This window comes from Chiroxiphia lanceolata, chromosome 15 (assembly GCF_009829145.1).
Source record: "Chiroxiphia lanceolata isolate bChiLan1 chromosome 15, bChiLan1.pri, whole genome shotgun sequence".
Classification (NCBI taxonomy): domain Eukaryota; kingdom Metazoa; phylum Chordata; class Aves; order Passeriformes; family Pipridae; genus Chiroxiphia; species Chiroxiphia lanceolata.
Genome location: NC_045651.1, coordinates 15101576 through 15117723, shown reverse-complemented (window position 1 = coordinate 15117723; position 16148 = coordinate 15101576). Strand labels below are relative to the sequence as shown.

The 16148-nt window shown below is 40.4% G+C and overlaps 1 protein-coding gene across 1 annotated transcript; it reads right to left on the bottom strand.

Moving 5' to 3' along the window:
* On the bottom strand, nt 1–11225 carry CLK4 (CDC like kinase 4). The gene is given in 15 exon segments (XM_032702960.1): nt 1–358; nt 442–529; nt 1799–1878; nt 2363–2445; nt 2785–2867; nt 2869–2912; nt 3301–3395; nt 3501–3667; nt 3771–3887; nt 5529–5595; nt 5994–6084; nt 7236–7461; nt 8489–8646; nt 9179–9238; nt 11103–11225. Coding segments are annotated over 14 exon segments (1491 nt in total). The 5' UTR covers nt 9233–9238; nt 11103–11225; the 3' UTR covers nt 1–220.
* Between the last annotated feature and the right edge of the window lie 4923 nt (nt 11226–16148).

Genomic DNA, 16148 nt, shown 5'->3' with positions numbered 1-16148 from the left:
CAGCTTTCAAAAATGAAAATTACTTTTTATTTTTCACTTTGATACCGATAAGACTACAACTGCTCAACAAGGTAAACATAACAGTTATACAAAACATATGTAATTATTTACAGACTTAACTGTACAAATAATTTAAAGCTTACAAAAGTTTCATGCAACCTCTGGACTGACTGACACAGTCTAGGAAATCTCCTGGAAGAAGCATAAAAGGTCTTTGAATTTATTTATTTAATGGTTCAAAGAAAGGATGCTGCAAGGCTTCATCAAGAGTAATTCTTTTGGCTGGGTCATATTCCAGCATCCTGCGAACAAGGTCAAACAGACTTTGATGATCCGTGTCCTGGCAATGCATGAATTCCTGAAAGAAAAGAACAGGAGGTATTTTAGAGAGTTGTTTCACAACTGCAAGTCTAACAGAGCAATAAAAGTGTTGTCTCCTACCTTCAAAGGCTTACAGCGCCTCCTGACATAGCGGCCTGCAGAGCTGTGCTCATCCCAGTCCAACTGGTCATGGTGGAAATAATGCTTCCTGCATGACAAGGAAAATCACATTAAGACAGTGCCAGTGCACAAAGCAGGCAGATGCTTTTCCAAGTCTTGAAACACCATAAGGTGTGCCTGTGTCTATCTCTGCATTTGGGAGTTAACATTTCTTCTAGTGCAAATTTATTCACAGAGACCTGTTGCTTTTCTATTACCATTGTCAGAATAATTAGAAAACAGGTCCTTCAGTATTCCAACCAACAAAGCAGGCACTGAAAACATATTTTCCATTACTGACTTTTAAAGAGATGGATGATCTCAGGTATTTCAAGAGAACTACTTGGTCTCATCTGCCAGTAACAAAAAGACAGCTTTTGTCTACCAGTATTTAAAAAACATTTCCTATAAAATCTGCAGAGTTTAAGCCATTAGAAACTATTTAACAAAATCAGATATTCCCAAATGCCTTTAAGAAGTATAAACACATGAGAGTACCAGTGCAAGTTCTGACAAATCCACAACTCAGCACTGCATTAACAGTGCATTTTATTTTTTCAGTACTACCTTAATCTATTGCAATTGCTGCTTTCTAAGTTTTTTTTCTGTGTTTCCAAATGCTCTATAATCAGCTGGACAACTGTAACAAACTCGAGACATTATTCAACCCAGAATGACTGGAATTCTACTACAAGTTACAGTATTATCTACATTAGCTAGCAAGAGGACAGCTTATTTCACAAAGAAAATGGACCATCAAATCCCATACTCGAAATTTTTGACATAGGGGGTTAGGAGAGAAACCCTGTGCCAGCTGCTCCTCCTTGCAAGGGAAGTGGGAAACTTCTGCTGCATGAGTTGTCTTTGAGGAAGAGAGAAAGATCACTGAAGCACATGTCTGAGGGGTAAGAAGGGCCAGTGGAAGAGGACAGCAGCTGTATTAGTAAGACAGGACCCTCTTCTTCCTCTCAATATAAATAATCTGACAGCAGGTTCTTTGTTCTCAGACTTTATACAAAAATCAATGTCTAATACTGTTCTGGTGACCATTCCAAACTTGGTTTTTAAAGACCTAAGAACATTCATACTCAGTTACAGCTCGAGAGCCTGACAATTCATACTAAGACCAGAAAAAAGGACTGTCAACTATTTAATTAATCTCCATCTGACACCACTTCTTGCAAGAAACTAAGAGGTAACAAAATCCTGTGAGTCCCTTTGTTGATCTTCAGCAGCTCACAGCTAACAATGGCAACTTTCCAATTTCTCTTGTAATAGGAAAATATGAGGCAACTTACCACTTGTATAGTGAACATACCTGGATTTCTTGATCATGTGAGTGGGCAGAGGCCCCAGGATTCTTTCCATCATTGCCAGGTGTTCTTTACTATCATGTGTCTGTGTGAAAAAAGCAATGAATGCACTTAGCACATTTTTCTCCTCTTAGCCACTTGGTAACAAGGTTCAACTACAAACAAGATGTTTGCCAGAGTACTGTCCCAGAATCTTTACATGTTACCACCTCAAATTATTAAAAACAGATTATGCAATGCAGGTTATACAACACTTTCCACAGTTAAGATGGCCCTCGAACAACAGAGTTCATAAACCAAGTTTTGTACAAGTGTTTTCTTTACTCTTAATTCCAGCAGTAAGAGAGATTCTACACAGGCTTCTTCAACCAAAATGCCAGAACAGACCATCTTAGACACTCTGAAGGAGATATTTAAACATCTTATTTTATATGCATGCTGGCTTTACAATCTCATTTATAATCCTTAAGTGAGGTTGTTATGTCTTTTACACTAACAGTTAAGTACATCATTAAGACATCAAAATCAGTAGCCTGTAACAAACATTGTATTTAACTTTATGTACCCACCTGAAACACTGTAAATCCCAGGTAATACTCAATCAGAATACAACCAATACTCCACACGTCACATGGCTGTGACCACCCCAGTGCTGCAAAACAGGCAAAGTTCATGCTTTACTTTTTAATACGTTCTCAATACCTGTAACCCACAAAGCACATGCCCAGTTTCCACATAACTGATGCTGATCTTACCCCTCCACGACTCCCCAGACCTCGGTGGGAGAGAGTGGGAAAGGAACATGTTTGGACTTCTGTTTTTAGCGTATTTCTTCTACTGTTTACTCTCAAGAATTGTAACACCACCATCTGTTATGGTGATGGTTCCATGACTGGTTATCAGAACCATGAGCAATTCCCCCAGTCTATGAAGTAAGGACATCTGAATGAACTGCAATGAACTGTCAGAAGGTTTAAGATTCTCTACTGACCTAAAATAACCTCAGGCGCTCTGTAATGTCTTGTAGACACTAATGTGCTGTGATGCTCATCATCAAAAGTTGCACTTCCAAATCAACGACTTTGATGTCAGTGTTTTTAAAGTGCGCTCATCTCGCTTCTGCAACAAAATCAAAATGCTGTCTGTTAGTATTTTCTAAAAGCATGCTCAGGCAAAAGGTATTCATCACATTATCTTCAAAGCACTAGCTATCATAAAATGCTAAAAATTAAACCCGTGTAAAAAAACGCTTCTTCCAACTACATCAGTTCCTATTCAGCTCAATGATCCCAGAAAGAAGAGCGGGTAACAGTGATTTAACCTCAGTACCCAAAACAGCTGAGTAAAGACCTTTCCCACAGTAACAAGAGTTCTTTTCCTCTTTCCTTAACTTTCAAGTTAACTTCAGTTACTTGTTATCTCCATCCTATTTTTTTTTTTAAAGAGAAGTTCCAATGAAGACAGAAACAGCACAATTCAAGTTGGGAGAAACAAAGAACAAACTTACCATCTTGGCATTGTACTTCACTATGTAATCAGACTCCACAAACAAGATATTTTCAGGCTTTAAGTCTGTGTGAGTTAGCTTATTATGGTGTAGAACTAGAAGGAAAAAAAGAACAGTATTCCATAACGTATACAATAATTTCCAAAAGGAAAAACCAAAAAACACCCACATATCTGATAAGAGTATTGAAATTCACTTACAGTTTATGGACTGGCAAATTTGATAAGCCATGTTTCTAATGTCATTAATATGAAATGGCAGAAAGCTGTTTTCCTTAATAAAGTCATAAGTACTCAGTCCCAGTAGCTCAAAAACAATGCAAACATGGCCATGATGATCAAACCATTCCAGCATCTGGACACAGCGGCTTAAAAGAGAAAACAAAAAAAAGGAAAAAAAAAAATGAAAACTCCATTCATTGAATGATTACCTTCCTCAAATCCTTGGTAAATTGACTAATTTTATACTACAAATTGCTGCTTGGATCCATGTTGTTCAAGTGTTCCAACACCTGTATTTCTGAACGGGCTGCCTCCCGGTATCGACCAACATTTTTCACAATTTTAACTGCTACATGCATTCCTCTCCTTTAAGAGAAAGTAAAGCATCCATAAAACTGGATCAATTATTGTTAAATACCCACGACCCCAAAGCAGCTTGACTGTAGTAAGAGAAACACAGGAAGATTAAAGGTCATGGAGAATTATGAACTGGATTAGGGGAATTTGACTTAAGCACGCTGCACTCAACCAGAGCAGGTTTTATGAAAAATAAATGTAATACTGAGCTTTCCTTTCTCAAATACTCATTGTATATGCTACACTAACTACTTCCCAGTGTTCTTATCTCATCTAAAGCAGAATAAACATCAGGAATCCACTTGTGAAACGATGAAAAATATTCAAAAAGTTCTCATTTGAGCAAAAGTATGACTTTTTTCCTCCTGCAACTTGCACAACTTGTTCTGGTTCTTTCCCAGTGCTCCCATGAAATCAGGGCAATTGAGTAACTTCTGAAGTTTAGGTTATGAGTATTTCGTAGCAGTGAAAGCTGCCCTGCATTGACTGTAAAAATTCCAGCTGTAAGGTTATTACTTAAATGGAACACAGACAGACACAGGTCATTCTGTGCCCTTCACTCTCAGACAAGTTTTAATTGTCTCTGTAGAGCTCTTTAGATTGTAACAGCTTCAGAATATTGTCTGCCCTCACACCATGATCTCAAGCTCCACAACACACCTAACTTGTGAAATGGTTGAACAAACAAATCAAATACAGAGGAAAACATATTAAAACCACCTCACAGAACTGTAGACATAAAACATAGTTAAAATAGCTTAACAACTGTTAGAACATACAGAACTATTGGAAACACAGCAATTTTCTTCTCCTTCACCAGACATGCCATCACACGGAAGTAATCATTCCATAAAAAAAAAAAAAAAAAGGACTGGATACTAGATTACTGTTTATTCAAAAAAAACTTTTAAAGGATAATTCTGATTATGGAGACTGAGGAAAGCAATTTACAACTCGACCAATTCCAAGCAACTGCTTTCATTAAAAACTAAATCTACTCAGTATCTCACTGCAACATCTTCTGAAAGTCAGTCTCCCAAACTAATTCTGCACTCTTTACCTATTCTCACCTTCTCTAGTTATGGCAGCGGCACTTACAGAATCAACAGAAACATGTAATGAAGCAAAACATACTTCTTGGTCATTAAAAAGGGCACATGACTTCTACTTAGTAGTTTGCACCCTGTGATTAGACAGTTTGTACAGAAAAAAAGTTATTAAAGGTTTATTTTTGAAAGAAACCCTCTCCAAACACACATTTCCCAAGACAAATGTGGTTAAGGAAGTTTGTTAGAGATAGATTCTCAAAAACTTAACAGGAAAATCCAAAGTATTTCTCTAGATAGCATCTTGTATAAAGTCAATACTATCTTAAAGGATTTCACAGAGCAACAGAAGAAACAAAATACATTTATACAGGCAGAGATGACTAAAGCACCATAAAAACAACCAGGGACATGTAGTATCACCTAAAAGTCCTTAATAACAATTTTAAACTAGGAACAAGGTTAGATTCAAAACCAGTATAACTGCTTTTCTTAAATATACTGCATCACTTCATTTGAACTGCTTTTTTTTAAAGAAAATGTCCCTGGGCTTTAATTTCTGATCTAAGTAAGAGATCCACTTAAAAAAATAAACAACACTTACATATCATGATCTATGCACTCCACTACTTTTCCAAAAGCTCCCTCTCCTAAAGTCGCAACAATTTCATCTAAAAAGAACAAAGATAAGTTAGAACTATACAACTACTTAAAAGAAGAATGAATAGTATTAATGTAGATTTAAAAATGTGCCATTATAAAAGCATAATTACTTTAAATTTCAGCATTTGAATGCATTACTTTATTGGACAGGTGTCATGAAAACAGTTAGCCAAAAAACTATCTCTTGTTCTAATCTCAAGATTCAAGTTCATTTACTAATTGGAACTTCTTGAACACAGTATTTAAATTCTACAGAAAAGAAGATATGCAAAAAAAACAAAAAAGCACAAAAAAAACAGAACAAAAAGAGCAATGAAGATTTCTTTAGCCCCCCTCCTCTGACATACTATTCTAAACAGATTTTTTTCTGAAAAGTTTTTTAAAAGTGTTGAAAAATGTTCTATACATCTTGCTCTTAGAACGTCTCCACTTTCACAGATCAGGTGACCCTCCTCATCATCCTCTACACTCCTGGATCTTTTCCTTCGGTGACTCTTCTGGGAACGGCACCAAGATCGTCCAGCCAATCAATATATCAGAGTGAATTCAGGGCAGAATACGCAATTCATTCAGCGGGAGATATTCAGGCATTCAGTTACACACCAGGCCACGAACAGTTGGCAGGAGCAATTTCAAATCAGTCCCAGAAATTCACAGGGCACAGTTTATGTTACAGAAGAAAAACATGGCAAGGAACAGATTTTCAGATAAATACTTAAAGTGATACAAGCAACAGAAAAAAAAACACACAATTTTGTCTCTCAAACAGTGGCTTAATTGAAGACAGATTAAGACTGCAACATTGCTATTTCTAATCCTTTGCTAACAAATAGTGAAAAACAGTATTTATTGCATATCTAAGCTCTCAGTCAGGTGAAATGTTTCTGTTCTTAAAACATACAGTTCATGTAACTGATTTTACTTCCCTCATGTTTAGAGAGAGAAGAAAAATTACTCTCAAGTCCTTAATTTGCATGGTATAATCTAATACAACTTGCTGTTTCTACTGCAGAAAAGTGACATAAAACACCTGGAGCTACAGATGCATCAGTGGGCATCATGCCAATCGTGAGAAATTCAGAGGGCAAGCCTTCAAAGAAGACAAGCAGCAAAATTCTCCCATCTAAGACATTAGGTGCCATTAGCTGGGCTCACACCTTATCAAAGGTTTTTTGGAATTAGGTGCAGAATTGTTCTTATCAATTTACCAGACATGCACATTCATACATCCAATTAAGGCTACGTTAAAAAGGCATGTCATGTCAATAACTCTGAGTAACAGGATGGATGGCATCTCAGGTTACCCAAAAAAGCACAGTTCACTGTGCTGTAAAACTGCCAACCGTACTTTACCTGTCTTCAATTTCAAGACAACATTTTTCAGATCAATCCCAGCGATTTGACTACCAACCACTACATTCCCAGTGTCCAACTTGTACTGATAATAATCCCACCCCCCCACCCAACAGTGATACAAAAATCTCGGCTAAGAACATATTCACATGCTCCACAGACGGACTCAAATACAACTCCTTGTTTACTAACACATTTCTTAACGTACTGTGGATCAGGAATTGAAGCTCTAGCACTCACTTAAGAAGTCTATTACCACTAATTCATTAATAATAAAGTTAAAAATTACTCATACCGAATGCGATTGGTGACTGGAGCAATGATGTCTCTTATGCTTCCTTTTATGACTACTTTTCCTGCTCCGACCAGAGGATTTGCTATAGTGGTGATGGTGACTCTTTTCATAGTCTCTGTGATAATGCCTGTGGTCATACACTTCACAGAAGTCATTCCTGTACTCCTCAACATATCTCCGGTCATGATGGTCTCTTTCATTTATGGCTCTATCGTCCAAATAATGACTGAAAATATATTTTAAGTGAATGTTCTCCACTTCAAAAACTTGAGCTTCCAACAAGATAAGTGACTTGAGCTGAGTTACACAGTATCTGTCTTTACAGCAAAATTTGACTCCCTCCCCAAAACCAGTGGAGCTTTTGATGTTACTTTATTAGGAATTTAACAACATTGTCAGTCTCAAATACACAGCAGGCGTCCACAGGAACAATATATGATCTGTCCACAGTTTGCACTTTAAGTAAGAAACTCAGACTGAAAAAGGAGAAACACTTCCTAAAATATACTGACCAACTGCATTACAATCTTAGAAGTCTCACAATTAGACACTTTCAGTATAGAACATCCCTTTCTACCTTTCAAAGCTCAAAGTGTTAAAGAAAAATAAACCCTAGAGACTGAGAAATGTAGCATCACTCTTAGTGCTCTGCAGTGAACATTAAAAACTCAGAGATCATCTGGAACATGAATTCTTCTGCACAGGAACAGACTTTAAGAAAGATGCTGAGACACAGAGTCCCCTTACTGCTGTACACCTACCCTTCCAGCATTTTATAAGAATGAGTATGAGCTCTTAAAACAATTCCATTGGATCTTCTTCTCAAGGGAAAAAAACAGAAAAGTACATCTTTCCAGTGAAAGCAGCGTGGGAGAAAACACCAACCACCTCTAAATTAGTTACAGAAATTCATACTTACCATTGTATTAATGATTAAACAAATGTTCTCTTCCTCTTGTTCACATTAAGTAAATTAAAATGCATCCTTTTTACTTGAAACTTAACATTGATTGTATTCAATACCAAAATTTAACTGACACCACTGAAACAAACTAGTAACATTTGCTTGGTTTTATTAAAGAACTTCTATTTAATGGGTCAGGTACTATGTTAACAACTACCCATTAAGCTCGTCTCAAGTGAGCCAAACCATAAGGAACTGACGATTCTGAGCACTCAAAACTCTTATCCTGAAAACATATTTATTCTAGGCACAGCAGAAACATTTGCACTACTCAATTCAGAGTCTATACCTTTCTGAAATGCGACTGGGTTTATAGTGCTTGCTTTCTTGGCCGCTGCTCTGGGACCTCTTTCTGCGTTTGCGGCTGCTACTGTGCTTCCTCTGATCCCAGCTCCTCTGTCATCCTGCTCAGGACAATGGGGACTGCTTTGAATGCCTCATCTCCCACTGCAAAAACAAAACAGATCAACAAACACACATGTAGATGCAAGTCAGCTACTGCAGTCTGATCAAATAGGACAGAAAGAATCGTTTCCTCAAATAACTCTTGTCCCTCAGCCTCCCCCCCTCCATTATTTCAGTTTGGCAGCAGACACAGCTCTGTCAGCCCAACACTAACGCTGTTATGAAACACAAATCAAGATTAAATAGGCCAACTCATCTTCACTTAATAGCTTCAAACATGTCATTAAAGCCCGTTCTAATAAACTCTCAAGTGACTAAAGAGAATCACTTCCTTAAAGAGCCTCCTATTGGAAAAAACCCCTTCATCTCCAAACATCCTCTCTGAATTTAGCTTTTCATGCTATATGGTGCATAAGTTACTACGTGAAAATCAAGTATATAAAAATCAGTCTAAAAACTTCTCTCACAAAACTCTTCACGGATCCCAAAGCCAAGCCACAATTTTTGAACCCTATTAGCATTCAGGTCTGCGGGTGTTTTACAGTTCAGCTGATGTGCCAAAGACAAAACCCACCAGCTTCTCTTGCTGGATGTTAGGTGGAGGAATTCTTTGTTCAAACAGGTACATGCACAACTGGAAAAAAAAAAAAGTAAAGTAAAACAGTGGTAGAAATAAGGAATATAACAAAACCAATTATTATCTGTTTACTGATCTTTGGCAGGAGGTTTTTGGAAGCAAAATAACCTATCTATTGCAGTATATTCCAAAGAATGAACTTACACAAGAAGTTTCCACAGTAAATAGTGACACTGAGAACAGCAGTTTAGACACAAAGACAGCAGTACAATAGAAAAAAAATGATTGTAAATCATGTGTGAATTGTGTGAATCTGTGTAAATTTACACAGAACAATGTTGGTTGCCTCCATACAAAAGAGGAGGCATTAAAAAGGAAAGTCCTAGAACATGTAAATGAAATATCTATTCTGAAAAAAGAAGTTTTCTGATACTTTCGCAAGATTCCTGAGAGGTTGGTAGTTTAAAAAAAACCACCTGCACCAATACTTTTTACAGAAATAGGTTTTCAAACTACCAGTACAATGTAAATAGAGTGACAAACTCTGCAAAAATGAGTGACTGGCAAACCCCTTGGGTCAGTCATGATCTAAGTCTCAAAAAATCTTATTCACTTATGAAACGTTAACAAAAATTAAAAATAATAATGTGGCAAATGACAAACCAAAATACCTGAAAAATTAAAACCGACTTGGTGCTTCATTTACACGCTTGAATTTCTTCTCTCCTTACACAGCTCCAAAGCCATTTTCCTCTATTTTCACCTTACGTAACTCAGGTTCTGAAGCGCACTCAGGTTTCAGTTACTCAACTTCTGACGTGCACGAACACTGAGTTACAGGTGAAGCGAAAATTTTACTTATGACTGCTTGCTTTTTCATTCCTTCCCCATTTGGTAGAAGGCAGGCTACACTAGGGCTCTGTAGGGCAATAAAATCACCATTAAAGGGTCCTGCAGACCACGGCTTGGAGGTGGAAGGAGGGACATTCGACACCAAAAACTGGAGAAACGGTTTTGTTGAAGATTAACTGCTGCTTAACTACACTCAAATGCTTATGGCATTACTGGAACTAAGATACGAGCTGCAAATTCTGTCCCTAAAGGAGTAAAGGAAACGCGAATGAGGAAGAAATGGTCAGAATCGGTCTGAGTCCATTTTACAGCGGGAGCCACCTTAAGATTTCTGACTATTGTGCTCTCCCCTCTGAATTTATGCGCCGAGGAACTTCACTTATGTAATCCTGACAGCTGCCACGAACATATGCATTCCTGTAGCATATGGATCTAATCCATATCGCAAGGCAGCTTTCGCTCCCACACTGTGCCATCAGGTTCCTCAAAAGGGAGCCGCGGCCCGTTTGCAAACGATCCGCGCACGCAGAGGCCACAAAAGCCGCGCCGTGAGCTGCCTACACAGCAATTTCTAAATGCCTCTCCTCCAAAACTTGGCAGGCGGAGGAGGTCAAAGGCTTATCCCTTTGGGATGGCCAAAGTCCGACACCGCCGTCTCTAAATGGGACACCCCCAACCCCAACCCGCGGGCACCGAGCCCCTTCCCCGCCGGGCTCCCCCGGGACGGCTCTGGGGCCGGCGGGGGGAGGAAGGGCCGGTGCTGGGCGGGCGCCAGGCACGGAGGGCCCGGTGACGGAGCATCGCCCGCCCCAGCCCCCCGCACAGACTCTCACATGGCTCCTATGCCGAAGAGTCCCCTCCGCCTCAACATCCCCTCACGCTGCGCCTGGCGTTCCCCGCGCCGCAGAGAAAACGCCAGCACCTCCCCGCCCTCCTCCCCCCCCCCCCCCCGCGCCCGCTGCGTTTCCCCGCTGCTTCGCCTCCCTCGCCCCCCCGCAAACAAAAAGGAGCGAGAAGAAAAGCGAAGGTGAAAAGCGGACAGGGAAAAAAGGTGGCCCTCACTACTCACAGCTGAAAAAGAAGGCGAGCGAGCTCCGTGTCCGCCCTGCGCGCACAGACAAAATGGCGACGGCGAGAGCGCGGAAAAGCTGCTTCCTCCTTCTCCCTCGGCCTCGCGGCGTCTGTGCGCCGTGACGTCAGACGCACGGCGTGAGGGTGGGCGGGGCAGGGGCCCCGCGGTGAGGCCCCGCCCCCGCGGCTCTCTCGCTGAGGCGGTGTCGTCACCATGGCGGCTCCTCTGAGGGAGCGGTACGGTGTCAGCCCCGCGTGCCTCGGCATCGGCTTTTCACACATCCTCTGTGGGTTTTGCGACCCTAATCCATGGAGGGGTTCAAGCGGCACGGCCGAGTTCAGCGGCCACCCCCGAGCTGCGGGGCTGCCCTCTGCTGGTGCCTCGTGAAACGGGTGTAGCAGTGCAGAAGTCGCCGTTTAGTCTCAGTCGCCAATTCACTGCTTCTAACGAACCCCCGAAGCGTAACGTTTGAGCAATGCAGAAATCACTAGTTAGTCCCAATCGCCAGTTAATTCCTTCTAATGAACCTCCCAATCGTAGCGTTTGAGCAGTCCGGTGCCCGGGCAGATTCCACAGTTAGGCCCGGCTTCATGCTCCCCATCAGGAGACTGAGTTGTTCCTGTGTGACACAGTAAAACACCGATAAAATCGGTTATCTAACCAAGTCTGCAACTCCCAGCTGCCCCCTCCTCTGTGAGGAATTGCTCTGGTTCCTGTGCAATTCCTAGTTCACACCTGAACTCGTGTACAGTGGTGAATCTGGCTTAGTCATGTCCTGGCAGAGGCAAAAATCCGTGCTCCGAGGAAAGCAAAACCCGGTGCCACAGGCCTGAATTTATAATGGACTCTACAGTGGGATTAATCCTGAACTGTACGGTGGAAAAATACTGTTACCAACCCCTCCAGCTGTCAGTCAGACAGAGAATTCAATAAGCACAAAGAGATTGTTTGCAAGTAAACAAAAGCAAACCCAAAAGCAGGGAAAAGTGGAACTGGAATGCAAACTTCAAATTTAGTAGCTCACAACGTTCTATCTGGGGAAAATCGTAATCTCTGGTTGATGGGTAAATTGAAAAATTCCTGCACTCAGTGACTCTTTCCTAGAATAATTTTAGCAAGTTTACCTCTAATACAGCAAGATTTTGCAGCTGAAGCAAAATCCAGAATATCTAAGGTGTAATGTACTTTTATTGAATGCGTGTTGGTGTCTTTTTAATGTCAGTCCCCAAAACATTAGCAAAAAGTAGTTAAATAAAGACATACTTTTGCATTTGTGGTTTTAAAATGTTCATTAAAATTTGTTTGCCAGAGAGCTTAAGATAACCATTTAAACCTGGTTTGCACTAGAGTGAAAATCCTGTTTCTCTTTTTTTTTATTATTTTTAATTTTTTTGGTAAGGAGAGAAACTAAGATGTGGGGCATTAACATCTGTTTGTTGCCCCCTGTTTTTTAAAAAACCTCCTTGCCTCATCAATATTGTTGTATACCAGATCTGTTAATGCCAATTATGGCTTTGGTACCAGTGGTTCAGTATTTCTCACTTAGTATCTAAATGATTATTATTATAATCTAGTGATAACATCTGCAAAGTGTTAAGAGTTTCACAGCATCCACTGACACAGCCCCTCTCTGAGGAATTCTCTCAGACTACAAGCAGCAGAAAAAAGATAGAGGCATAAAATTAAATATAAGGAGTGAGTGTGCACACGTGAACAGGCAGAAAATATCTGTGTACCTGACACTCGTCAACTGTACCAGATAATTACAGTTTTCACAGATTTCTTATTCCAAGAGAAGTGTCTAGGAAGAATATCTGGATTTTATGGAAAGTTCCTTGCTGAAAAGCTGATGACAAGCCAGTGGTTGGTATCCCTGGCAGGGCAGAGAAGATGGGATGTGACAGGGTCACGCTATCTGCCTTTCTTGCCTCGCTGTCTCTTCTAGGGTTTTACTGGGTTTTACCTTTGCTATTTTTATATCCCCTTATAAATAGATGACAGGCCCTTAACAGGGTATAGCAGCTCAGGGACAATTTGGGGAAATTACATTTAATGAAAAAAAAAAAAAAAAGCTAATGCTGAAGAGACTATCGGAGCTGACTACCTTGAAGCAGGAAAATTTTGGTTCTAGGGTCTTTTGCTTCTCTCCTGTCAGGAAGAAGGATCTTCAGCCTGGAATAGAAGGGGTGGAAGTAACTAATCTTCATTATGAAATGAAATCAATAGCAGCTGTAAAAATTTATTGGTTTCAGTCAGGGGTTTTCAGCTGACAGTTGAAAGAGGAACAAACCTATCAGAAGTGAAGAATCAGGCCTTTTTCAGGAAGAAAAGTGGTGTATAAAGGCTGCACCCCTTCATATCATACATACATAAAGAAATTTCCCTCTGAAGCAAAAGCCTTACCACAGATTTCGTGGAACAGATTGCAAAGCAGTTTCAGCTACTGCTCTTCATGCTGAACAAAACACTCTCAAAAATATCTCTCCAGGCATGCAAAAGGAAAGCAGACTGGGAAGCAGTTAATTTTCCTTCCTGTTCAGGAGGTGGCAGTGGAGACCCAGCAGTGGAGGGATGTCAGCTGGAATTTAAGTGGTGTCTCAGAGAAGGATTGAGTCAGGAGAAATTCTCTGGCCATAACCAGGTTATGTAGCACAAAGTAACAGCCCCTCTAAAAATGGCCATTTTTAAGACAGCATAACTGAACAGTGCAGAATCAAACTAGAGAAATTTAGCCTTTACGAGACTGGGAAGGAAACTCATTTGACTGCTGTCAACCCTTATGGTGTTTACTTTTGTTTATATGAGATATTTCCTTCTTTAATTAGATTTGCAACACCAAATGTATGCACAGCTTGAGGAAAGAGTAACACACAATGCAACTATGTTTTAGATTGCTTTGTACAGCAGAATATATTACGATTCAGTGTTACTGTGCTGGTGTGAGTGTATGAAAAGATACCTTCAAAACATTTGCTTTGAAATGCAATTTTGTAAGGTCCCTCTTTCAAATGCCTTCCCACAGTAGGTGATCCATCCCCACAGCAGCTCTTCAGGAGACGTAAATCTCATTTAGATTTCTCATTGTTTGGATACAAAATTTAAAGCAGGGGTTGACTGCCTTGCCCAAAGCCTCAGAAAAACTCCACGGCAGAGCCAAAAATTCCTGGCTTTCAGTACTTCCAGTGCTGTGCTTGCTTTCTCTTAATTAAAGAGGTATGGTTTTGTTTTTCATCCCTCTGGTTACCATCAGAGGGTGGCTGATTAGCAGTTGTGTTTTGCCTTTATCTGGTCATGGATTTCTGCAGTTCCATGGTTTGGTTTTTATACTGACAGAGAGAATTTCTTGGGTCCCCTTGACTGGGTGGGAGCAGCTGTAGCTTTGCTTGGGAGCTCAGGGTCAGAGTAATGACAATACTGTCTGTTTATAAGGGACTAAACTGAATGGGGATGGAAAAACCTCCAGGAGCATTTCTAAGATGTCTCAGGGAAAATACATTATTAATTTCACAAATCACTATAACTACTGATCAAGGGAGCCAGTGTCCCAGATCGTTGTGGCATATGTAAATTCAGAGAGATAATAGGAGCTTGGATGGGTGGATCAGCAGAAAGGCAAAGTGAGAACCCACTGACAGTTGTATTTCCACTCCAGGAGAGCTTATTTTTGTAAAGGAAGTTTTTAAAATAGATTTTTTAATTATTATTTTTAGATTACTCAGTAGAATAGGAAAAGAAAATGCAAATATTCAGCCAGGTGAAAAAGAACGAGATACGGTTATGGCTTAGGGACACATTTTCCTCCTTAATGAGTTATTAGAATTTTTCTTAGAAACGCAGTGGCCCAGAAACTTTGTGTGAGTGTGGGCACTTGTGTCCATTCACATGTGCACTGGTGAAAAGTTGTGCCAGATGTGGTGGTTCTCTCTGAGCTGTGAGCGGTGGCAGACGGGAACGGCCCACACTGCCCTCAGCACAGTGACACAGTGGCAATGGGAGCACAGGGCCTTGAACAGCTGGCAGGTCACCACCCAGGCAAGGTTTGTTCTCTGCAACAACTGCAAACCAGTGTAACTCTGTTAGACTGGTTTGCACTTTGCTAATGGTTGAAAAGTGGACTTTTCTCGCTCTCTGTGGCACAGCTGGGCCTCCTGAGGACTGAAATGTCTCAGCCTGAAAAAGACTTGGGGGCTTGACACGGGGAAGCCCTAAAAAGCCACAGTTTACATGAAATTCAGCCAGATGACTTAACAGTCCTATTTGGCAAGAGCTCTGGCACCGTGAGTAAGAACACTGTGCTGAGAAAGGAGGTTGCACATCACACTTCCACAGGCTTTGGAGTCAGTGCCACTACTTACATGGACAGAAGTTCTCACTTGGTGACAGCAGGCAGGACCAGGCTGTGCTGAACACTCACAGAAGCAACTCAGTGTAGATGCCCAGTGTTACATCAAGGAAACTCCACCACTTATGTCTACATGAGTTTCACCTCTGAGCCTCTTTCTTCTTTACTTAAAAGAATTTTAAGCTACTTGCAAAGGTGTCTCTTACCGTACATTGTTACTGAAATGGGTCCCTCATCTCCATAGAAGCTCTCAGCTTATTATTTGTATTGCCCTCAGCAATACAAATATTAAAAGAACATATTTAAACATCAGTTGTACCATGGAGTTTTATAGGAACAAACTAAATATACTCAGGTCCAGTCTTAGCTTTTTGCTATCCTTATGAAGAAGTTTCCATTCTACGACTCCTATTTGGGAAAATGCTTTATTATGGAAACTGAGAATCTCTTTTCCTTCAGTGCAATGTTCTGAATGTGTGAGAGTGAAGAGAGAAGCAGCAAAGTGGAAATGAGGAAGAGCAGAAACCACAGATATATTTCTGCCTACAAACACGTTCATGAATTATTGTGCAGAGTCAGGGATATCTTTGTATTTTGGAGTTTCGAAGCAACCTGAATTTCTTTGCAGGTTATTATGAAGATTTGCAGCTGTTGAAATCTCTACTACAAAACTGAAGAACAAAACCCATACAGCCAAGCTG